The 25,433-nt window shown below is 39.8% G+C and overlaps 1 protein-coding gene across 2 annotated transcripts; it reads right to left on the minus strand.

The window, feature by feature from the left end:
- Positions 1-7,049: 7,049 nt before the first annotated feature.
- On the minus strand, positions 7,050-23,902 carry LOC306704306 (exosomal polycystin-1-interacting protein-like). Of its 2 annotated transcripts, XM_079170594.1 has the most exons (3): positions 23,873-23,902; positions 18,757-18,849; positions 7,050-12,059 (listed from the first exon to the last, which is right to left on the minus strand). In XM_079170594.1, exon 3 carries the CDS (start codon positions 11,994-11,996, stop codon positions 11,232-11,234), a length of 765 nt encoding a protein of 254 aa, XP_079026720.1. In that variant the 5' UTR covers positions 11,997-12,059; positions 18,757-18,849; positions 23,873-23,902; the 3' UTR covers positions 7,050-11,231. The 2 variants fall into 2 exon arrangements, with proteins under 2 accessions (XP_079026720.1, XP_079026721.1); XM_079170595.1 differs by lacking the exons at positions 18,757-18,849; positions 23,873-23,902 and adding an exon at positions 12,191-12,259.
- Positions 23,903-25,433: the final 1,531 nt, after the last annotated feature.

Here is a 25,433-nt window from a genome sequence, read left to right on the forward strand (position 1 = left end):
TGATTGTCTCTGTCAGATGAGCATAACAGTATCCATGGCAGTTTATATATGTACCATTAATTCAATTCACAACGTGGCGAAATGTGAAAAGAATGTATGGACATATAGAAGTATAGGTCTTTGTATTACAGCCTTAATATATTTTTTGGTGTGAAACACAAATACATGTTTGAATGAAATGTACCATACCAATTGTGACATATGATTGAGTGATATTATATACACACAAACACAATCCTGGCTATGACATCATGAAATACAGCAAATCAGTGCTGAAAGCAAGAGAATGTTGTTATTGATATAATAATTTGAAGTCAGCTGCTCTTTGCACTAATAGACACCATGTAACGATTGTAGCAGTAGAATTGATTGTAACCTAACCAATATAAAAACAAAAGTATTGTCAAGGTGAAATGTCATCAAGGAATACGAAAGGAACAGTTCCACTTGTAGAGTGATTTGAGATTATTATATTTGGTTTGAGATCATTCCAACTATGTGTAACGCCTCTTCCATTTGCTTAAGAGGGCCAAACACATTTCCGCAAAGGATACACTGGTGTTTCCTTTCTTAATGTGCCTCCATCAAGCCTCCTTGAAGAGTGAGGACTCGAGGAGGCACATAAGGACATGAGAAAGACCTTCTGACTGTAGTCTGACTGCCCATACTGACATCAAAAAAGATAAAGACTCTGCTATTTCATGTGTCACCTTCAAAGTAAAAGTCTTACTGCTGAATAATGATCTTTCTAAAAAGTTAAGACTGTAAAACTGGATACTTTCGAGTCAGCCTCCACATCGAAAGACATGGTCAGGCCAGCCCCCATGTTGTTTGCGGCACATGTATAACCTAGACATAGAATTAGTAAGACTCAATAAGAAAGAATACATTTCCAAAGACCAAACTGGAATCAAAATGACCTCCTGAGATTCAGAAACAGAAACATGTTTCCATTGATTCATTTCACTTGGGATTGAAAGTAAAGATTGTCACTCCTCAGACAGCAACTGTCACGGTTTAGGCTTTGCCCCCTTTGTTCCTGTGTTCCTGTGTTTCTGTGTGTCTGTCTGTGTTTCCCCTGATTGCACTCATCCAACTCACCTGCCCAGTCCACTCAGCTGCCTTCAATCTTCTCATCACCCCACTCATACTCCCCTGCTTTCCCTGTTCTGGTTGTCAGATCGTCTTTGTTCGTCTCCTACATGTCCCAGCATTGTGTCTTCCGTGTCTATGCTCCGTGCTCCAGCGTTTGGTCCTCGTTCGTGACTTTGCCTTTTTGTGACTTTGCCTTTTTTTACTCAGTTTGGATTTTTGCCCTCTCCCTGTTGGAGTTGTTTTCTGTTGCCATGTTTGATGACTTGGAGCCCAGTAAAGCTACCTAGTTCTCCACTTCACCTTGTCTCCTGTGTCTGCATCTGCGCCTGAGTCTTAGCTGAACCTGAGAGAAAGTAACCGCAACAGAACATTCCAATGTGGGATTTCAATGTTGAAGCCCTTCAGCTCTAGATTCTGATTAGAATGAAAAAGAAACAGCCTATTGTCACAAACTAATTTCACTTGTGGCAGACCACTTCAGAGTGTCAGTGACCAGGCTGTTCTCATCCTGCATTTGTAGCTATAAAAATCATTTCATATGTCCAACAGGAGACTGGAGAAGTCAATGTTGAGTTATTTGTAACGTAACTTGTGTACTTCAGTAACAGCACTTCCGTAGTTATTTAAACCCAAACAAAGATTTTGTCCTAAACTTAACCGAGTTCATATCTTTTGCCTAAACCTAAAGAAGTGGTTTCCTGTGAAGATAGGAAGTTTAACACGAAGCTGACATGTGCTGCTGCCTTCCATAGGAAAACCACATTTCTTCCCTCTAAATTCAGATTCAAATTAAAAGGCCTATTATTTAAATATGAATTATCTAATTTACAGAAGAGAGCCGAGAGCTTTTAGAACAACTGTATTAGTCCCACAGTGGGGATATTTGCACATATTTTTCACAAAGCACATACCCTGATGACAATGACACAGCTACCGCATCCTACTGAGTTGGATGTTTCAGAACCCCTTTTTTCCACTTTATGTCCACACAGTCACTTTTTCCGTAGCTTGTTATTATTATCAGGTGCTGATTGTACGTGATTTATTATTGAAGATATTTAAAGTGGGAATAAAGAAGAGAAGGTTTGCTACACATGAATCAAATTGTAACTAGATCCAAAAAATTACAAATTATTATGAATGAGATTTTAAACGCACCCATATTATCTTCTCAAACTCTTAAGTTTAAGACGGTCTTTTCCCCCATCCTAAAATCACAAAGGCTAACTTAACCATGAATGTTTTCCATGATACAAACTCTGTCATGTTTCAATGAATGCTTACATTTTAATTCATGAAGGTCAAAAGCAATAATAAGGGTAGTTGTCATTGGAAATTAAATATGAGATACCCACTATAGGGGAAACCCACACAGGGTTTCCCCTATAGTGGGTATCTGCATGGTCATGACTGAAAACCTTTCATTACAATCTGCCTACTGTATTTCTATTATTATCAAATGCTGCCAAATGTTCTATTTGTTGTGCATGAGGTGTGACAAATATACGTTTCAATCTTTCCATTCCCCTATTTCATAGATATGTTCCTCTTTGTGTTTCTTCTTCCTATAAATCTTCAGAAATGCTTTTCTAGTTATCTTATATTATCCCTCAGCAGGTCAGTATAGTTGTCATTTAACAAAATCGAAAATGATTTTATTCGATGGCAATACATTTCGCAAACGTGGTTCTACTGCATGAGTGCACTTACCAAATGTCACTCGGTGTTTTCCAGGCTGAGCCAGTGTGCATTTTAATCTTTAATTGGTTCAGAGGCCACTAGAGGGCGTTCAAAGTAAAGGTAAAAACTCATAACAATTCTCCGTGGCTTTCTGCAAAGCCATTACATGAGCTATTCACGTACAAAGTCTATGAGAAATCAATGGATACATTGACATCCTCTTTCTTCTGGGATAACAAAAATCCACGAAGACTTAATAGCATCTTACAGCCCAAAAATGTGCAAGTAATTTAGCATTTATTAACAACGCCAGTCTTGCTTTTCATATATCATTTTATGCCATCTTTACTGACTGTAATGTGAATGTGTGAATATGCTATGCTCAGAGCAAGTGACGTACTATAAAAAGAGAGAGACTACTAATGGTGGATGGGCAAGTAGGAGGATGGGTCAAACAACATAGGGCTTTTAACCAGCAGACCGGTTTTCGAGAACATTGTTATCTAAAGTGTCGTTGAGTTATTTTAGAATTACATTAGTGATGTGTGTCATGTGTTTTCCGTACTCATGTTACGCTGTTTAAGTTTGACTTAATTTACGTACTTATCTTGAGACCAACTCAGTGGTTTTGTTGCCTAAACCTTAATTGCTGCCATTTCACAGTAACAACGTGATGTAAGATGACCCCAAAATAGTTGAACTCCCTCGTTTGGGGCTATGACTCACTTCCAACCCGGAGGTAGCAATCCACCATTTTCCAGGCAGAGAACCATGGCATCAGATTTGGATACTTACTCTCATCCCGACCGTTCACACTTGCCAGTAAATGGTAAAATAGACTGTACTTCAGGACTAACATTCACACACCGTAGGCATAGCTACGGGAGCAATTTGGAGTTAAGTGTCTTGCCCAAGGACACATGGACATGTGACTAGTGGAGCAAACTGCAGGAGGTCCCTGTCTGATGAAGCTAACAGAAACACATAGCCTGGGGATCCGGTTGATGAAAATCACAACATGCAACCCGGGAATGCATTGACTGAAATTATTTTGTGTTACTTCCAAATTTTTTTAAGCTCTTGCCTCCTACCATGTCTGTACACAGCAGCTACGACATTGTTATGGTTAGGGAAAAAGATTGTGGTCATGGCAAGTAAACTAGGGTTAGGGTTGGTTCACCAGTTGTAATCAGAAGTCTCCTGTGTCAAAGACATACCCTCTGTTGGTGCATTCTTAACCGCTAACACTGTTGTTTCTCTAGTCTGGACAGTCTCGGGCAAAAAGACTAGAACCTGTTTAATAGTCTCACTGCTAGTAGACTGTGGTAGAGCAGGGTTAGGGCAAGACACTTAACCCCAAATTGCTCCTGTAGCTGTGCCTACTGTGTGTGAATGTGGCATGAATGTTAAATAGTCCTGATGGGCAGGTAGCACCTTGCATGATAGCTCCGTCATCAGTGTATGAATGGGTGTGAATGGGTGAATGATGACATGTAGTGTTAAAGAGCTTTGAGTGGTCAAAAGACTAGAAAAGAACTATACAAGTACAGTCCATTTACCATTTACTTTGTCAGTCTGATGTTGTGACATATACAAGTACTTTGGTGAGTACGGTGTCATCATAGCTGATAGAAATGATGGCCCAAAATAAAGGCATAAGTTGCAATAAACTGGATTTATCCTTCACAAAGATATGTATGATATCTTACGAAAAGTTACTCCTCATTGTTGTGTGTTTACGTAGCTAGCAACACTTGTTAATTTCCACGCGTTATATTCATACAGTCTTTTACAAAATAAACTTCTGACTTTACACAAAACAACTAAGTTAGGTTTAGGCAACCAAACTACTTGGTTAAGTTTTGGAATAGGTCGTCCTTTGGGTTAAAATAACAATGGAATTGCTGTTTCTGACAAACGGAGGTTACGTGACAATTAAATCAATGTTGACTTCTCGTTTAACAGCACTGTCCTGGCTGAAAGGTCGATGTTTGTTGGACCCATCCACCGCCTCTCCCTTCCCCCCTGTGTGGGCTTGGTTTCCCATGCAAAACCAACTAACTAACTAACTAATTAACTAAGCATATGTTAACATTTTGTCACAACAGTCACGAGTCACGAGTCATTAGTGTTAATATTCATGTGACTCACTTGAGTTGGTAGTCACGTGACTCGTTTGACAGACACTAGTGATGTGATGTGAGTCAGTTAGTGTAAAGGTATACGCAATCTTTAAATCAATCTTTTCCTAGACCTAACTTAGTGGTTTTGTTGTCTAAGTCTAACTTCCTGTGAATATGGGAATTTATTTTGAAAGGACACTACGCATGAAACGAGCGCATATTCACACACCGACCACACCTTGAAAACTAGAGAGGTACCTACTGTTGATCTCCGATGCCAAGAGCCACTGACCAAGCGTATTTGAAGAGTTTGGAATGAAAATGTGTTGAAGAATTACTTTGCAGCACTGTGGGATTCTTAGCAACATGAGCTTTGGCAACGAAGATGGCGACAAGCCAAAAAAAGAAAGGAGAATCTCACCTCTACCATAATGGAAAGATTTTGAGAAATACGATTTCAACACAATACAACCACAAAACCAGTTTATAAAAACATTTTTATTATCTCAGACTATACACAAGGTCAAAGTTAGTGGACAAAAGAAACACTCCACATCATCTTTTCATAATAATCCAAATTATATACAAATCAAACCTTTGCAGCAATTTCCAAATACTTTTTCTTGAACACTACATGATTCAACAATGAACTACCAAAAATGTCAAAGGCTGTAAAAATGCAGATCTGCTGCAATGTGTACAGATCATCTAAAGTCACATTTACATTTGATTAAGTGCATTCCCTAATGCAAGTACTTAAGGTGCTGTTATGAAGATCCAGGGAGAACAAAAGAAGGAAAGGGAAGTTGAAGTTCTAACACAAGAGAATGATGTCAAACCCACAAAACCCAGTGACCTCATTTCAACCCATTCTTTTGCAGAATGTTCCAGGCGTTTTAAGCCTGTGTGATTAGCACAAAGTCTCATAGCCTGCTGTTGCCATCCTGTCTGAAAAGCATTAAAAGACATAGTCTGTGTACTACCTACAGTAGACTGAGGTCGGCATGCAACCACTATGGGAGCAATGTAACGTCTGCTGTGGAAGGGGGCAGCAGCAACATTTATTTTAACCACCTAAAAGTAAGACCCAGCTAAAAAAATCAATATCAGTTTAAGTGTATATTATATACAAAATATTTTCCGGCATCAGTTCAGTTCCCCTTCAGAAAGGATGGTTTGACAGCAAGATAAAGCAGTAAAAATATAGATAGCGTAAACGGATATTTCTTTCTTGACTTTCTTTACGTTTTGCTGCTCTCCCTGTCCACAGCAGTGTATTGCTAAGCTCTAGTGTCTGTACTCCTACCTTTTTCTCCAAACTGGGGGCGTGCCGACTGCCATCTACAGTAGGTATTACACTGACTATGGCTAACTACCTCATACAACACCATTTCATAACACCCGAACTATCGCTTGGGTGGAGGTGTGTACCAGATGGGAGTGACGAAAAGGTGAATTTCTGTTTGCACAAAACGCTCGGTGAGAGCACCGATGTTCTGGTTGGGTGAACCCAGTCTATTCCTGTGCTGAATTCTGAGTGTGGATGTTGGCTTAAAGGCAACCAAAAGGTGTGCGGAAGGCGATTCAGTACAAACACTTTTATATATACAGAGCAAACTAACTCAGCATGATCTTTACAGTTAATAACAATACACCCTGTTGCACAATTCAACAAAGAAAGAGCCACCGTTAAGTATTGATTCAGAAAGGGGTATGGGTGTTCTTAAAAACTCCCACGCCCAGGCACTATAGTCATCATCCTGTTTCCATATCCATGTGTTGAAAACACAGTAGGAAAGTACATTCAGTGCCAGGATGCAGCACACCAGTTGGTCAGAGCAAGTGATGTAAAACAGAGCACGTAACGTTGTATATTGAGCAACCGTTACTGAAAGTTTCATGGTATAATGACGTTATTAAAAGTTAAGTGGCATAATAAAGAGTATAACAAGCGAGAAAGTGTGGGTGGTGGTGGGGTGGTGGATGTCTCAAACACACAACTTTCAGACCAGGAGACTGTTTTGACTCTCTTACTGCTTTCATAATGTAGTTTTTGTCAACAGCTAGCAGCTGTTCAGTAGAAAGACTCTGTTTAACCCAACCCAGTACCCGCCCAGCAGCAAACAGCTGACAGTTAAAGGCTAGCTGGTGAACATAGTGGAGCATTTAGCAGCTAAAGACATATTTCTCTTTAAGAGTTGGTTGAGGCCAAACCAGATCTGAATATAGGACTTACATTTGCCATGTTGACAGAGAATATATAAAACTAGAATCGCAGGTTCAACTTTGATAAAAAAACAAATTTTAATATCAAGTGCTGCAGTAGATGGCAATGAAAGACACGAGAGAATGAGAGAATCCATTGAGTCATAGGAGCAAGCAGAGCAGTGGCTGGCCCGGAGGAGACGAATAGGGACTTCACAATCATCCTTCAGATACTTATGGGTGATTTCAAATATGCTAAATATGTTTTTCAACAATAAAGTGGCATTTGTCTGATTAATTACGCAAACCACATTTTGATAATGAATTTTACTTAACAATACATAAACTTGTTTCTTTTGGTTGGAAGTAACTGAGCATGTTACAGAGTCCTGCAAGTATGACTTCTGCTCTCTTTCTCTTTAAAAAGTAGAGGTACCTTTCCAACCTTTTGGGATTCATAAAACAGTTTTAAAAACAAGATATAGATGAATTCAAAAATGCATAGTAGAGGAAAAATATAGAGTTCTAGATTAGTATTCCTTTGCAACTTTGTTTCAATACAACTGGTGCAACTGTGATAAATGAACTAAGAGTGACTAATTTACTTTGATGTTGGCTAAAGTGAGATAAATCAAAACACATGCACAGATACAGCCACAAAGACACACCCATCATTGAATGATCTGTGGAACAGAAGTGTTGGCCCTGGATTTGGTTCGTGAGAGCAGCTTTAACAAAGTCTCTTCCATGATCAGCATGAAGCATGAAAAAGAGAAAAACAGGATGTAACCAGAGAGAAAGAGTTGTTAGATATTCAACACTGACTTCTTTTTTCAGTTTTTTTCACTGTCCTCTAACGCCTCTCTCTATTGGTTAACAAATTCAGAAGAATTAACATGGACTTCTGAGAAACAGCCGTAGAGGAACTGAATCAGGTCCTGAGCAAATTTCTCTTTCACTTCCTGTTCCTTCACAGAGCCCTGCCAACTTGACTATAAGTGGGTGTTAAAGACTGCACAACTCATCTAACTCAACCGAGAGACAAAGTCATTGTTCTGATCCACAGTGAGATTTGTTGGCTGGTGAGAGGATTCTAACCCTGGAACTTTTGTTCATCGGGCGTCCATTTTAACCTGTTTTAAAACACTTTGTTTTATTAGGCCATCTGTACTCAATAAGAGCAGCTGGAAAAACGCAGCAGCATACTGCAGCCTTCATAATACTGAGCCTACTGTGCCTCTCTGTCAGCTCATACCACAGCAGACTAACATGGTCCTTGTCTTCCATTTTTTGTTTCCCCATACATTCTTGTAGGTTTTTGCCAGGGGTAGCTGTCCTTATATTGAAAACGGAAAACTTTAACCATAATTCACTTTTTTTAAAGTAGTATAACAGTCAAAGATCCCACCCAGGCATAATATTATCATCCAGCTCTGGTGCAGACTCTGACTGAATTTTTTTGGATTGGTTCCAGCCAGTGTTCACTGCAGTCAGCTGCCACAGCACATCTTGTTTTTTATGATGCTCTATTGATCCCTGAAGCAGGAATTTGTCATTTAGCTTTTACCCCTAAAGTACTTCATTCATTGTAACGCACCATGCAGTATTTCAACATGTAAGGGAACTGCCACGTGTTGCAATCCACCCATAGAAATGCAGATTGCGTAACCCACATATCTAAAAATCTTTTAGATTTTGCCAAATGTGTCCTGTTTTTAAGAAGGTAGACATCATTTCACCCATTAATCCAGGGATGGGATGCCGCTGGTTCTCCAGTCGTTTATTCTAGTTTTTATTCTTTCAATGAAGGTTTTTTTGGCTTGTCCACATAGAAGAACCCTTTTGGTTATTAGTAGAACCTTTTTAAAGGTTCCACCTGGTACCCTTTCTGAAGGTTCCACCTAGAATCCTTCTCTGGTGTAATTGTTTAAGCAAGAAGCCTCCCTGGAGGTTATATCCAGAACCTTTCCACCATCGAAAGGTGCTAACAAGAACCCACCCAGTGGGTTCTACATAGAATTCATTTTACATTCCAAGGGTTTCATCTAGAACCTAGTTCCTCACAACCCACAAAAGTCATGGTTAACAATAACAGTTTTTGGGGGTATGTGCAACGAGGATCTTTTAACACCCACACTTGCAACAATTATTGAAGAACTTCTTCCCAAAAGGGTTCTTCGATGAAAATTGTTACAAAGAACCTTTGAAAAACCCTTTCCTCAAAAAAGGGTTCTTCAGAAGCAAATGGTTCTGGGTATAACCTGCAACTGTTCAGCGTGCAAAAGAAGCTTTCTCCCTTCTGACCATGCTATCCTGCTTCTCGGATGTCTGACAACACCTAGATCGGAGTGGATGATAAAGAGCTAACACCCACTTGGCAGGAATCTGGAACATCTCATCCCTCTCTTGGAGCAGGCATGTGGTTTGACTCGGATATTGTTCTAGCAGGTTGTGGCTACAGTTACTCTTCACACGATCAGTCGCTGTGTGTCATCTGATCATGGTAGGGCGTTTTGGGTGACAGGTTGGGTATGCAAGAACCAGCTAGTGCTCACACTGCTGTCAGATCTGCTGGATCAAACGTGAAAGGTGGCAGATCGAAAGATGTTATGCAAAAACAACATTTTACAGGGCCAGATGTGGACTCATGGTGTGATGTCCATAACCTATGTTGAAATGTCAGGTGTAACCACAGCCTCTGAGTTCTCCATGTAAGAGTTAGGTATAAGTTGTGTAGGTATTAGCTCTCATCCAGACTATTAGAAAGTTTGATGCGATAGCTGGAATGTTCCAACATTAGCTTGATACTGAGCCGCGTTAACAGCTTGCTTTTACTTTACCTGTATAAGCTCCTTTTCTATTGAGTCATTCATACTTACAAAGATATTTGGGTATCACATTGATATAAGGCATTTTTTTAAATAGTTGAAACTTAGTAATTAATTACTTTGTTAATGGTTCATAAATCATTTACCAATGCTTTATAGATCACTTAAAAGTAATTATATATAATAGGTAGGAGAATGCCGGCATTTATTCTTTGCTACTTGATAAAACTTCCCTTGTAAAGAGTTTATGAAATGTAACTTATTAATTGTTAATAAAGCATTTACCAATGCTTTATATGGCTTATTAGAAAGTAAGATATCAATGAGTATTTATTAATGGTTTATCAACATTTACAACTGCATTATTAACAAACACAAAAGATAAGCACCGATCTGGCAACCCAATTTGCTCTTATTTAAGACTTCTACCTGCTCTAGGGTTGTCAATTTCTATTTGAGATTCAAACTGTTGTTGGAACATGGTTAGGAAATAAATGCATAGCCTAAAAGCACAACAGTGCCACAGTTTACAGCCCTGTGATCTATAAAGCATGAGCAAATGATTTGTGAACTATTTAAATAGCCATTGGGTACAGCTTTCAATCCCCTTATAAAGAGTGCTTTATTGAATTAAATTGTTGGGTACCTTAAGTGGTACCAATCAGGATGTGTAAAGTATATAATAGACTGCTGAATAAAGCCATTACAAGGCTATGAGATAATAGTTATGCATGTAAATACACAGTGTACCCGTGGTGTTGAAGTATGTGTTCCAGATCCAGAAGATTAGCACAAGCAAAGCATCATCTCTGACTGGAGCAGATCATATGTGATATAAGAATCAGGGTCATTACAGCCTCCTGGTTAGCAAATCAACACTACTTATGTTATGGGATGATACCCAAAATATGCTGTAGTAAGACCTAAAAATGTAGCTGGTGTTAACGTTCCCAGCTTGTTGAGTGCAGACATTTTGAGGCAATGCCTTTCAGGGAGAGAAAAACAGCAGCACAAGCACACATGTGACAGTGCTGAAGTCAATGAAATGCATCAGGGTGAAAAATATATCAGCCTCTCTTGAGACACTGTTCAAAGCCACCTTTGGGCCTGACTGACAGTCATACTAAAAATTATTATATTACACATATGCAACTTTTCCTGTGCAAAAAGAGAACAAAACCCATCTAGCGAGTGACAAATGATGCGCAGAATTTCTGTACAACACATAATTCCTGCGCATCATTAGTCACTTGTACTCCAAACCTAACCATGCCTGTGAATGACAACTTGTTGTAGTTAGTTAGTAGACAAACGTAATAAGCAGGTTCTGCAGAGGCTCTGCAGCCTGCTCATTGGGGTCCGTAGGGTCATCAGGAGTAGTAGAGTATGGCAGAGAAAGGGGCAGGGCCAGGTGTGGGAACTGTTGAGAGAGTCTTTGAGCAGGTGGTCCCAGAACACTGTATGCCTTTAGGACAGAGAGCCCGTTGAGAACTGCTACATCCAGAAAGGTCACATGGTAGGAAGAGGAGAAGTCAAAGTAGAGGGCCTCTAGCTCCGCGGCCACCCCTGCTGCTGGGGAGATTGTAATTTCCTGGTCGGGGTAGGGAGCTTCTGGGGCTGCACTATAGATCCTGAGGGTCCGTAGACCTAACAGAGCCAGGTACTGACTGTCCATTGGTTTTATTCCACAAAAAGACAACAGCAAATGGCCAACCATACTTCGGTTCAGCAACTCCTCCAGAGCCCAGAGCTCCTTCACCCACACAGTGAGTCGTCCAGGTTCTCTGAGCCCAGCAGGGGGCAGAGCAGAGCGCAAAACGGTGTGGCATCTGCATAACGAGTTGGCCAGAGCCTCATCGCATTCCAGGATGGGTGTGGAGCAGCTGCAGTTCCGCAGGTTGTAGCCCGGGGCGTCACTGTTGAACAACAGCGTGGTATTGACCGACAGAGAAGTTTCAGATAGGGGGGCAGAGTTTGTTGTCTGGGTGACTTGGGTCAGGAAGAAAAGCAACCACAGTGACCATGGCAACAAGATAGAGGAGACGGTGTTTGGAGACATCTCCATAGAGATCAAACGGACTACATCTTCACCAAGTGGAGAGAGCTGATTGTAGAAAGATGGGCAAAGCTGTAAACAGATAGAAAAAGTAAAGTTAGCATGTATACAAGTAGAGACAGCAATACATTACTTCTCAGTACTTCGAATTCAGCACTCTGACTCATTCCAGTACCTAACTTCACTAAAAGCAAATGACTCACAAATAAACTCTTTCTCTGTCTGTGCTCTATAGTAACCTGCTTCTGCCCCGTATTTTTACAACATGTGGAGGCCAGCTTGAGACTGAACTGAATTCAGCCCTTTATTTCCAGTTCAGCCCGTCTCTCTCTCTCTCTCTCCCTCACGCACGCACGCACGCACGCACGCACGCACGCACGCACATAATTGAGACACTTATTTCTTGATCTCCTTCCAGGCCCCAGGCAACTCTGAATGGCGTACAGCTGCTTATAAAAGTCCCTGCGTCATGCTGTGCTGTGGTAAAATAGGCAGCGGCCAGTCATATTAAATGTTTAGGAATAATGAAACACTGGCCTCTTTATTTCCCCATTTAGGAAAAGTGGACTGAATTATCAGTCTTGACTTCCAGAGTACACTTTTCCCCACTCTTCTCTTTCTATGAAAGAGGAGAAGAATTTCCAGTGTTAAGGTTTGACAAAGTCTACTTGATTGTTGAAAAACAGGTTTGAGCCCCGTTCATCCAAAATCAATGTGATGCGTTTGGTACCAAAGACACAATTTTTCACATTGAAGTCATTATATTGGCACTGGCTGCTTGCACTTTACATGTAAAGCCTAAACTGTGGAACTGCCCCGCCAACCTCCTATCAGGCGTTAGAAATCTCACCCGAGTGTTTGGTTCAAACCACAACACTGGTGCCTCACTGGACGAAACCCACGGGAACCCCAGGGTGTCCCTGTGACACGGCTATGTCGTCACCAAGGTTATATACATCAGCACATACCTTCACCCTGCGCCGTTCCATTGCAATTTTCATTGCTGCAGGAGGTATAAACATTAGTACCCGTGAATAACCTAGGTAACAGTCGCTGGACTGTTTTTGTGTTAAGGAACACACTTGGATATCTGCTGCCATTGTTTGAGTTCTTTTTAGGAAGGTGGTATTAGTGTGGTAAGCTGAAGACAAATGCGTGAAATAAGAATATGTTAATAAAGTAACTGTTGGAGTAAAAGGGAAATCTGCATTGTCCGGGTTTACTTTGTGTATTAGTGGGAAATGTAACTTATGAATGTTGGTGTTGTTGCAACATCTTATGCTGTGAAAGACGAAGAGATGTCTCGAACACATAACTTGCACAAGTTCCTGTGTATTCTCGTCACACCTGCTAGCTAGACGCACTGGAGATGGGGGGGGGGGGGGGTACCTTCATGTAGATACCAACCATGTTTCATCAACCACTATTGCTACTTTTTACATGTTGTGGAAGTCCAGATACATTGGAAAACCAAACATCATTATGTCTGTTGTCATAACATCATCCACGGGCACGCAGTAAATTTCACTGTATCTAGCAAGCCACATTTGGGCTTTACTACGGCGATATTAAATTGACTGATAAACACGATGCAGAAATAAATAGTAATCAGAATTCATGCTTTGTCAGGTCTGTCCAAGATGACAAGCAAACAACTTTTAAAATGATTGATTATTGATGGAGTTCGGATCAATTGATGCTAGGCTATGCTAACATTGTAACTGCTCCAATACTCAAAATAACGTCTTCTTTACATAAATACAGCAGCAATTTTGTTGTTTATACCATTGACATTATATACATTTATAGATATAGAGTTTCGTCCAGTCTCTGTACAAATATGAGGTACATCATATCATCATATCCATGACCTGTGTATCGCTTGCTGCTGGTCCAGATTGCCCCTTGGTCTGGTGCGAAGTAACACATACGTAGAAAGGAAATACATACAGTACAACAATATTGAATTTTCTTTCCAAATGAAGCGTAAATTTCCAGAAAATCAACGAAAGAAAATGTAAATGAATGCTCGTTGCTGTCCATTACTGTTAAGCAAATATTAAGCGTTGGGAGCATTGAAATAAACAGTAAGTGACTCTAAGGGCTGAGTGATATGATCAAAATCTTCTATCTCGATATAGGTCATGTCTCAATAACTATATATGACGTTATATTCCACATTTTCCGGTAATTTTATAAATATATAGTCTATATGAAATAATCAAAAAGTAGCTTTACTTTTTGATTATTTCATATAGACTATATATTTATAAAATTTATAAAATCTATTTTTGTATACTCACTGCTCTGTGTGAATTAAATGCGGGGTATTTTCTCTTTTCACTAAGAAATATAATGTTAAATGAACATTACAGTTTAAAGTGAAATCATATATCAATAAATCAATAAATACAGGCCTAGCCTACGGGACAAATCTAATATCAATCAAAATCTGCTGATGAATGCATTTTACAGGACAGGTGGCAGGCATTAACATCAATATTAATTTATACACACACATCTTGATCTGAATCAACTGCATGTACAATAAGGTGTAAAGCCTATAACAGCTCACTGATTATTATATAATAGGTGATATTAACCAAGGTTAGTTGGAGAGAGAATTTGTTGTACTACCTGCTTTTTTTTCATTACATACACTGCCATGTCCAAGTGATGGTCAAGTAGTCTGATGAACTCTCAAGTTCTTGGGAGTAAAGAAGAAATTTGGTCTGAGGGTAGACTCACTGCAGTCAACCCGAAACAGAAAGCAACTGGGAAGCACTGAGAGGGTGGTTAATTCAAACACTCTCTTAGCGGAGTTCAGTGAAAGCTTAAAGTCTTGAAAAAAACCTTCAGAGAGCAACGCTCCAGACCGATGGCACCACTCCTACTGCGGGAAGGAGGCACGCACCACCAGGCATTGTCTCCTGAGCAAGAACCGCTTGACAGGAAGAAATGATTTCTGCATACACTTTAACAGTGGCATTAAACACCCCTCTATCCATCAAACACTGCAAAAGAAGAGACTAGATCCGACTGCACAGAACAAGGGACCTAGTCTCCTTTCCTTGCACCAGAGTTGTAACCCTGACCACTTTGCCCTTTAATAGGCATGATGGATCCTGGCCCCTGGATGATCTGCACAACCTGTACAAACAGTCCAGTCCTCCTCAGCCTGTCCATATCTGGAGCCAGGCCTGGAGAGGACGGCCCAGAGTGGACAACGCGGCTATCAGCCTCCTGAGACAGAGGGGCATGGTCCAGAGATGGGTTGCAATTACCTGAGGCATTTCTGCAGGGCGCCGAACAGCAACCTGGGGCTACTAGGATGCCATATAACTGCTTCTGCCTAACTCTCTCCTAAACAGGGCCTCAGACCGACCTCCGCCTTGCCTGTTGTTAAAGGCCACCATGATGCAGTTGTCGGTCTTCATCTTCACATGCTTTCCCCGTATCTCTTCTGCAGAAGCCCCAGCAGCACCACCGGATGGGCAGCCGCCATGACCCCCAGCACCTGCATGACGGTCAACGCTATCAGGCCACACCCCACCGCTGTTTGCCAACTGCTGTGACATAAAATTAAAGTATTATTATTATTATTATCCCATCTCAGACCCCTCTGCTGCCAGACCCTCCAAAAACAGAAGGCCTACCCAACGGTCACTACCAGCTTGCCTATTAAGGCAGCAGCTAACATCATGTCTCTGTGTTTAATCCATCTCGTCAACCGTATCAACGAGGAATAGACATGATTTATTCACTAAGTCGTGCTTAATGTGCTTAAAACATGGTGATTTAATTGCTATTGAGGCATCATTTATGGCTACCTCCCTTTAATTTGTTTTTATTTAGGCATGCAGATACAGTTATAGTTAGATTTGACTCATAAAGGTACTTAAGGGGGGGAGGAGCTGCGGAACAAAGTTACTCTCATTTCTGGTATCATGACAGTGCTGCTATAAATACACTTTACTTCACTGTGGTTGGTTTATAGAAGCAGCTGCCCTCCATACACACAGCCTGTCCTCTCCCTCCTCCACTGTCTTACCTCACGGCTAATATCTGTCATCATCTTTCCAGCTGTTCCTAGCGTCTGGCTTACCAACACATTATATAAGTCACTTTCTCTCTTTTTCCATTTGTCTGTCCTTGCTCTCTCATCCAGTCTCTCCTCTCTCCTCTTTTTTTCTCTTTTGCTTTCCTTTCCTCCATCTCCATCTCTGTAATCCCTGCAACAAGCTCCAGCTGCAGGAACGGATGCTGGGAGGGAGGGCTGAACAAAGAGGAAAATCGACCAGTGAAAACACATTCCACTTAAATGACAATGTGAATCTGATATTACATTTTGATTTCACATTTTAATGTCAATCTAAATCCGTTAGTATATATCATAGAAATGTTCCACATAAACTTGCTGGAAGTTGAATCAAATAGTTAGAGTCATGCTGTCAAACCTTTCTGATTCTGATCCTGTGTGTTTGTGAAAGCAGGAGTGTGTATGCATGCCGCAGACAGAAAGAGAGTTAAAGCGGGGTAAAATGACTCTGTGTGTGAGAAAGAGCGGGAGGTGGCCGGCGCTCCACATGGCTCCAGCTTGTTGAAGGAGAGGCTCAACGCATTCCTCTGACATCATGCTCCACCGCAGGCACCCACCCTAATCCTCCCTTCCTCTCTCTACACCTCTCACTTACAGTCCCTCTCTTCCTCTATGTCAGCCATCCAACTCCACCACCTCTCCCTCAGCAGCTGTATCTCCACACACGACCATGGAGTGATTATATTGTCTTCAGAACACTGTGAATGACGCATTTACATTTTAAATTTAATTGATTTGAAATACAAACCAAATTGAAATAAATGTTAGTTAGTTAGTTAGTTAGTTAGTTGTTAATGTTGTAACTCATTTGTTTAACAGAAATGTGAAGACAACAATGTGGTTTTAGACTGCGTTACTTGCTGGAACTATTCCTTGTTGAGCAGTGACTTCCTGGAGTCTTGTCATCACTGTAAAATAGCTCAAAGCCTGAGATGCTCCACAGAATTCCTGGGCTTTCTGTAATATGTAACAGGTTGGATGGGGAACGCAGCACTCTCTCATCCTTAACTGACAACATTTTCCCACGGCTATGGGACTGCCCCGAAAATCACAAATTGTAATTGTATGTGTAGCGGGTACAACACGTCATTTCAATGTGTCCTTTAGAGGATGCTAATGTTTCTAACCTCGGAGATAAACAGGCTGCTGTTTATCCGGCTTTCAGTCGAGGGGAGATACAGGTCAGGTGATAATTCTCTCCTAGGTTCATACGAGCAACCCCTCTCACATTGTCACTGTTTTCACATTGTAATTTCATACACTTATTATGAAAATACTGATTATTGCTGCTTTAAATATTAAATAATTGCTTCAAAACTCCTCAAAAATATATGATAAAATACATTTTTAAAAAGCCTTTTATGTAATATCTTGAAACAGCTGATCACATAGTTTTTAGCAGAAGTAACTCAAATAGGAGTTATGGTGCATTTGTTGGGGAGTATTTTCATCGGCAGATCAATACACATTTGGTGCTCTGCTGAGTATTTACAGTCCTTGGCAGTATATGAAGCTCTATGGCACAGAGAAATAAGATCAGGCTTTGGATACACCCACAATACTTACTCATGTTGGGATCTATCAGGAGCGTGTTTGGTTATCAGCAAATATGAAGAACTCAATTATTTACATCAATAGAATTATTAGTGTCAATAAGATTATTAACAATTATTAATACTAATGGGGCACCACCCTGAGAACAGTGACCATTAACCAAACTATAAACTAAGTCTCATAATTAGTATTCACTCTCAATGTCAATAGTCAAAGTACTATTACACATTCAGAGTGAACAGTGAAGGTTTGAGTTTGAGCGCAGGCCACATATCCAGTTATTATCACAATGCACATGCACAAAGTAATCACAGACAGCTGCTCTTTAAAGTATAACAGAGTTTATTAAGTTCTAATAACATTGATCAAGTCAAATAATATCGAAAACTAACAACAACTATTATACAATTATGAGCCTACTATCTAAAATCAACAAACAATCTGTGGTGAGAGTGTGTGTGTTTATGTGCATGCATGTTGTTGTGTGTCTGTGTGTGTGTGAGGAAGAAGCGAAAAAACTATCCAGACAATGGTGGATGTAATCTAAAACGTGGCCACGCCCTGTGGGACTACAAACAATATAGCGGGGGTAGATAGGACAATCAAAATGGAGGGGGTAGTCTCGTACGTGACCACGCCACGCAAGACTTCAAAATGGCGAAAGACTACAATAGAGGCCGCGTTTACATACACGTGTCTAAGATAGTTAGCTAAACCGGTATGTGTGGATGGCTAAGTGTGTGTGTGTGTGTGTGTGTGTGGGGGGGGGGGGGGGGGGGCACTCAAAACATGGCAGATCCTCACCGCCGCCCTAAAATACAGGAACTTCTTCTCTATCACACAGAAACCCGACTGGCGAACCCTGATGCGGCCAGCCGCGGTTCTGGTCTTTTAAACCCATAGGTACAGTTCCCAGCATCACTCGCAGTGATGATCTAACACAACACTATTGCAGCAGTATGGAACACAACAGTAGTTTCTTCACAGCACTAATGAAACTCGGCGGTCCGTGAACATACACAATAACACGTTACAACAATACAGTAACTTAGAACAAAACAAACAAGGTAATAAACACACTATGACCTAACTATGCCCAGACACTAAGCCTCTTACTGTGAGATGACTTTGTCATGGTCAATGTGGTTCTTCTGAGTTTCTTGGTTAAACTCGGGATCCGGAGCTTCAAGCTGCACGGTGATAACCTCTCTGTGTGGCAGAAAGTTTTCCTCAGAAATTAAGAGAATTCTTCTTCCTTATGACCAGCAAAATGACAATGTTAATAGAAGTTATCCATTCTCTCCTTCAGGATCCCAAAAAAACAAGACAGTCTATTGTTCATCCAGTGAAGTTAAGACTATGTCCTAGGGTTTTCTTAAAAGAAGCGTTGTTTCACCTTCTTGTAAGCAAATCGAATCGCGTGGGATGGCAGAAAGTTGGAGGTGACGCAGAGTTTTATAGTTTCAGGGACAGCAGGGCTGCAGCCCTGGGGCGTCTGTGGCTCTCGTCCAATGAGACCCCAGTGTTGAGTTTAGATGAAAAGTCACACTTAGGTGCGACTTAGCATCTCCTGGTGCTTGGTGTTATCTTAAACTCAAATCACGCTTTTGATTGCTCTGCAGGAATTTGTTTTGACATATCGGAATATGTTAAAAGAGAGGATTTTCACCCAGGACACTGCTGTACTTGTCCCGTGTGAAACTCTAACTCAACGATGGCTTATTTTACTTTACGTCCGTAGCTTAAATAACATAACAAACGTACTTATTTTAAGCCACACCATGTTTTTACTAAACCTGATCAAGTAGTTTTGCTGCCTAAACATAACCAAGTAACTTTGTTGTGTTTTTGTTTTGTTTCAATTTAGACTGCGACCGGAAGGAAAAAGCTTTTCCCTCAAAACATAGTTGAGGATTAAGTTAAGTTGTTTGAGAATTTAATGTTGTAGAAGTAAATAATGAATCAATCCAAACTGATGCTCTCCACTAAAATGAGGGTCCTATTGATGGAAGAAACAGAGCGAATACAGTAAATTAGTGAATGGGTTAAAATTGAAAATGTTCAAGAGATGATGATGATGAGACATGATATAGTCTGTACAAATATGCCCATGAAAATAAGTTATAAAATAATAGTCTACCAGCTAAAGTTAGGAGTAAGTGAAAATTGAACCTAGTTAGCTTATCTAAAGGTTTTGTTCATGATGAGTTCATAAATAGTTACTCCGAGCATGGGAGCGCGTTCTGGTAGTAAGTGGCCTGTTTGTAAATATTGAGCACTGTTAAAATGTACCGCTTGGTTATTCAGAGCACCAGACTCTCAGAGCGGCAGACAATACTCTGAGCAGTCTTGCTGTGTTCGAAATCGCATACTACCGTACTGCATACTACATACTGCATACTCAGAGATGGGCAAAAATACATCAAAATGTATTTTGATACAAAATACCCCCAAATAAATGCATTACAACAAAATACAAAATACAAAATACTGGTGCCAGAAAATGTAACAAAATACATGTATTTTGTATTTAAAATATAGGAAATACCTTTTTCTGGATTTTCTGTTTTCTCACAAGTTGGTATAGCAGAGCATTCAGGTTTGGGCTATAATGTACACAAAGCTCTGGTGAACCCCACAAAACTGAAGAACAGTCACAGAATGTTAGTGTAACTAAGCAAAGCTATTAAAAGACAACAACTTGATCGATTATGTATATATATATTTGTATTAATGGGACTTAACAGCCCATAAACTTTGGCTTTGTATCAACAAGAAAATATTCATCACATATGACATACAAGCTCCCAATCTCCCTCTTCCTATAGCTAGCTACTCGACTGATAAGTTAACTTGCTAAACACTGGCTATGTATGCACTAGCCTAGATAGCATGCTAGCGTCATTAGCATGTTAGCATCGATCGCTAGCTTGATATTATAACCATCACCATGTATAAACAATAGGCTATGTAGCCAGACCCAGCATAAGTTATACATCAAGCTAGTTGACATCTGTCACACTCAGATAAAATATTTAACTTGACAGATAATCCGTTGAACTTGAAGATCTGAAGACTGAACTCTGAACTGTTTTTTGATTCGTGGAGAAAGTATTTTGAGTATTTTAAATACAAAATTACTCCACTCTAAAGTATTTTGTTACAAATTACGTTAGATTTTTAATCGGCCCTATCAAATACAAATTACAAAATACTCAAAAGTAATTGAAATACGTATTTCAAATACAAGTAATAGAAATACTGCCCATCTCTGTGCATACTGCATACTACCGTACTGCATACTACATACTACATACTGCATACTGCATACTACCGTACTGCATACTACCGTACTGCTGCATACTGCATACTGCATACTGAATACTACATAATTTGTACTACACACTTCATACTACATACTTTATACTACATACTTTGTACTACATAATTCATCCTACATACTACATACTACATACTGTACTTAATAACCTCTTGAACTCTAGGCCTATTTTAAGGCCTCTGATCGAAAATTGTAACCCATACTAAAGAGACTAATTCTGTAACTACAAGGTATATTTTAATAATGTCGATGGTTCAATAACACTACGAATTGCGAGATTTGCTGAGATGAGTAAATATTGTGTATATGTTACTGGTTAATAGTAGCTGAAGACAGAACACCGCAAACAGGGAAAATTCCCAGGTTTACCTGAAGAAAAAGCACTTTAATTTTTTTAATGAAGCCCTGGCTAGCCTAAAAACATTCCCAATTCATAGCAAAAACGATGCAGGTGCCTCACAAAAAGAGTTGGTGTAAATAAAGTGAAGCAAACCCCAGTTATAGAAGTTTATGTACGAAAAAACACGCCAAATTCTCATTTTGGAAGCAGGAGTTGCAGCTGTTCCATTGTACTTTTATGTACTATATAACTATATATTTCACTATATCACAAGCCCCTATGTGATTCGTCGTCCAGCATAATCTCCACCATTTTGTCTCAGATGAATGGAAAATCGCCATTTTAAGTTTCAGACACTCACAGTGAGCTAGCGAACACATTTCTAATTTGGATTAATTTCGGTTTTCTCTGTTTTCGCCCTAAAAACCATCTCAAGGTATGATGCGGTTCTAATGTTTGGCAGTGTGGCGTTGTACTTTGTGTGGCTTCTTGGATGTAACTTTTGAATGCTTTCACAGAGAGAAATTTGGATGTTATCGCTGGAATCTTTGTGGAATGCTCGTGCTTCCTGATGTGTGATTTGCCCAGGGGGACGCAATGGCACCATTTTGGAAGCATTTTCTGATTACTTAGATTGCCGGTGGCTGCGTAAAATACATGATATTGTGGCGGATCTTCTTAGTTAGTTAGTATAATAGTTTATAATGGTGTTTGCAGTGTGTAAAATGGTTTACATGATTAAGTTGCTGAGACTTTTTTCGATTAAATGTCTCGCTCTGAACCCCAAATGGGGTCCAAGAGGTTTTAATACTACATACTTTGTACTACATACTTCATACTACATACTGCATACTACGTACTTTATACTACATACTACATACTTCATACTACTTACTTATTCAGTATGTACTGCCTCCTGCCTTCTACAATAAAGTAGGATTTTACCAGCAGACTGTATGCACTGAAGTATGCTCAAGCGACAGCTGTCTGAAAGCCTCCTGCCAGTGGGTCCGCTCTGAAAAATTTCCAGTCAAGCATTATTTGGGAAAACTGCCCACATGTCTAAATGGTTACTTTCTTGCCTGAAAACGTATTACAAATTTCTGCCATACTATTCATGAACATTTTTAGCTAAGCTAACTAGGCAACATTTTCATTAACTCCTAAGCATATTGTAACAGTCTCATGTCTCATCATAATCAACGTCATCCTCACTGGCAACAAGCTCTTGCCAAAGAGATGTTATTTTATGATCTATATATCGATGGGACTGTTTTTCTTACATCCATTCTATCTCACCCGTTTGTTAATTCATAGAGAAATAAATGCTCTATTTCTTTGAACAACAGCGCTTTCATTTTAGTTTGTTTATATAGATCGTCAGATTGGATATATGAACACACCCTCAACAGTATGGCAAACAAGTAACTGTCACACATTGACTGTCCTTGCTTGCTCTGCTGCTGTCTCCTCAGACAGTCCTAGTGGTGCTCTTAATAATAACCGAACGGTATATTCCAGCAGCACTCTGAATTCATGAACAGCCCAGTTTGTGCCAGAGTGCGCTCCAACTCTCGGAGTCACCATTTACGAATGCACGCTTTGTTATAACAGGTCACACTATTTCCTTTTTTGTTCAGAGTCATTGGTATATTAATATCTTCCATTACTTTATATTTTCGTATGCAGTAACATATTTCCATTTTTCCAAAAAACAGCACAAACCGGAAAGGGGTAAATGGTAAAATATGTTTTTTGGTAAATTGGGTGAAGTGACCGAAAAATAAATATCTACTTTAAAAAAAATCCAAAGTAAAGCAGACAATGGATTCACAGCACTGCTCATTTTCCGATCAGGCAGTGGAAGCAGAATGTGTAGTTTGGATAGATTACATCACAATTTAGCTGTCTGTAGATTTCTCTGTGATTTCAGTGGCCATATGTTTCTAGTTTAGGCCAAGCATTTTACATAAAATGTGGGTCAACCTCACAAAAACTGCAACAAAAAAACAAATTGAATGGATTTTGTTTTCAAAATCTGTCCTGAATGAAAAAAAAGTTCATGACATTTGTCACATTTAAAAAAATCTCCAACATATAATCCTACCACAAATGCCTTTTTGGCCATGGTCTGACCCTGTCAAATACCAATTACAAAAAACTAGAAATTGTACTTCAAATGCAAGCAACATAAATACTGCCCATCTTTGATTGTAACCCTTTCAAATATGAAGTAATTATTGTCACTTGGGCAGATGGTGGCCATATATCCTGGTTATCAGGATTTTCCCTTCAGATTATTCCCTTTTTGAATGTCAAAGAGGATACCTTTAGGGTTACGAAACAAGTAAAAATAGCTTGTTGCAATTTGTGTGAGGTCAGGTTACATTCATTTTCCACACCAAATGTATAGCTGCCATTGAAAGTTAGTTTGGGGTCACTAAATTTAGATTGAACTTCAAAGCACAAACATCTTTTACAACGTGTGACGGTGAGCCATCAGCAGCACATATGGTCTGTGTAAAAATGACATGTGAGTGTAGCGTACTTACGTGGACAGCTGGTTAAGGTGGCATGCTGTTGCCGTCTGGCTCCAGGCTGACCTATCCAGCTTCGTTTAGAGCAGCTGCAGCTTCCACATCTGTCTGCAGGTTGACCGGAAAACCTATCTGTCTAACAACAGAAGAGAGAGGGAGGATATCAGGATGGAGGGAGAGAGAGAGAAGAGGGGAGGGAGAGAAAAACAGAGATAACTTCTACTTTCTTAATGACTTGATAGATACATTTTGCTTCAGATGTGACAGAATGACAGACTCAAACACTCAATTTTCTCTGCTTTCTTGTCATCTTTCTTCTCATTCTCTTACTCCTCAATCCCACTCTCTTCCTATTTTAGGACCCGCCTCTCATTTTCCAGGGCAGCAATTTTTTCCCCGTAGAATGGCTGTGTCTCCTGCCATCTTGTGGCCTAAATTATTATCACCAGTGATTGCTGTTATCACAGCAACATGAACCAGATTTCAATTTTCAGTAGCTATTATTGTTGGGAGTTGCTTGTGTGTATTTGCAGCCTGAATACCAGTTGTCACAGTGACAGTGAGTTTGGGTGTGATTTACTACCAGCCACGAAAGCCTTCTGAGTATGTGTGTGCGTCATCATGGCACAATGTGGTCCTGGGGAATTACCACAGCAGAGGTTTTGGGTACTTTGCCAGGTGTTTACATTTTTGTCTGTGGACAGATTTTGTCACTGCAATTTGTAAGATGCAGTCATGAAATTTTGCAGGTGTGTAGTTGAAATCAAAATGAAGGTGTAATTCAAAGATGGGCATGGTCAGAGCAAGGTTTGTGACGGACATCTATTCTTCTCAAAATCTTGTGGTCTTTTGGCGGATTTAAAGGACAAAGGTTGACCAAGGTGAACAGTTATTCTTGCTTACTGACATGACGGAAATACTGGCTTTGTGTAAAATAAATGAAAATGATTAACATGTGGACATGGTTATATCTTTGACTTTAACCCTCCTGTTATGTTCGTTTTTTAGGTACAGCCATGATGTTCGCGGGTCAATATGACCCGGTGCAGGTTTAATCATCCAAAAGTTGTCAGAAACCAAAAAATCCTAATAAATATAGTTTGTACCTCATCACCAACACCCTTACTAACAATTCAATCAGTTTTTAGTGGAATGGAGTTATTCCCCCCTCCATAGATCATAGTTCAATGAGGGTAACTCACTCGTTTTAATGAAAAATACATGTTAAAACAATTTTTTAGGTACATTGGAAAAACCTAGATGTAAATTGCATTAGTCTACCATAACATGTATTTTCTTCTAAATTTTTTTTACATTTTGAAACTTTCTTTTTTTCATGGGGTGATGTAGATAAATGGAGAAGAGACACCTCTGCTGTTCAGGGTCATATTGACCCGCTCACTCAAAATCAAGCCAAATGAGTCATAAGGATTTGTATTGAAAGTAAACTGTATTTATGTTTATTTATAGTGTTAAGAAACACACATTTACAAAAATGAACAAGATATCAACACAATGAACGAGGTGTGTGTGTGTGTGTGTGTGTGTGTGTGTGTGTGTGTGTGTGTGTGTGTGT

The sequence above is a fragment of the Pholis gunnellus genome (assembly GCF_910591455.1).
Source record: "Pholis gunnellus genome assembly, chromosome: 12".
NCBI classification, from domain to species: domain Eukaryota; kingdom Metazoa; phylum Chordata; class Actinopteri; order Perciformes; family Pholidae; genus Pholis; species Pholis gunnellus.

Coding starts and splice junctions, on each gene's coding strand:
- LOC306704306 (XM_079170594.1), bottom strand. CDS start 11,996: ATGGAGATGTCTCCAAACACCGTCTCCTCTATCTTGTTGCCATGGTCA.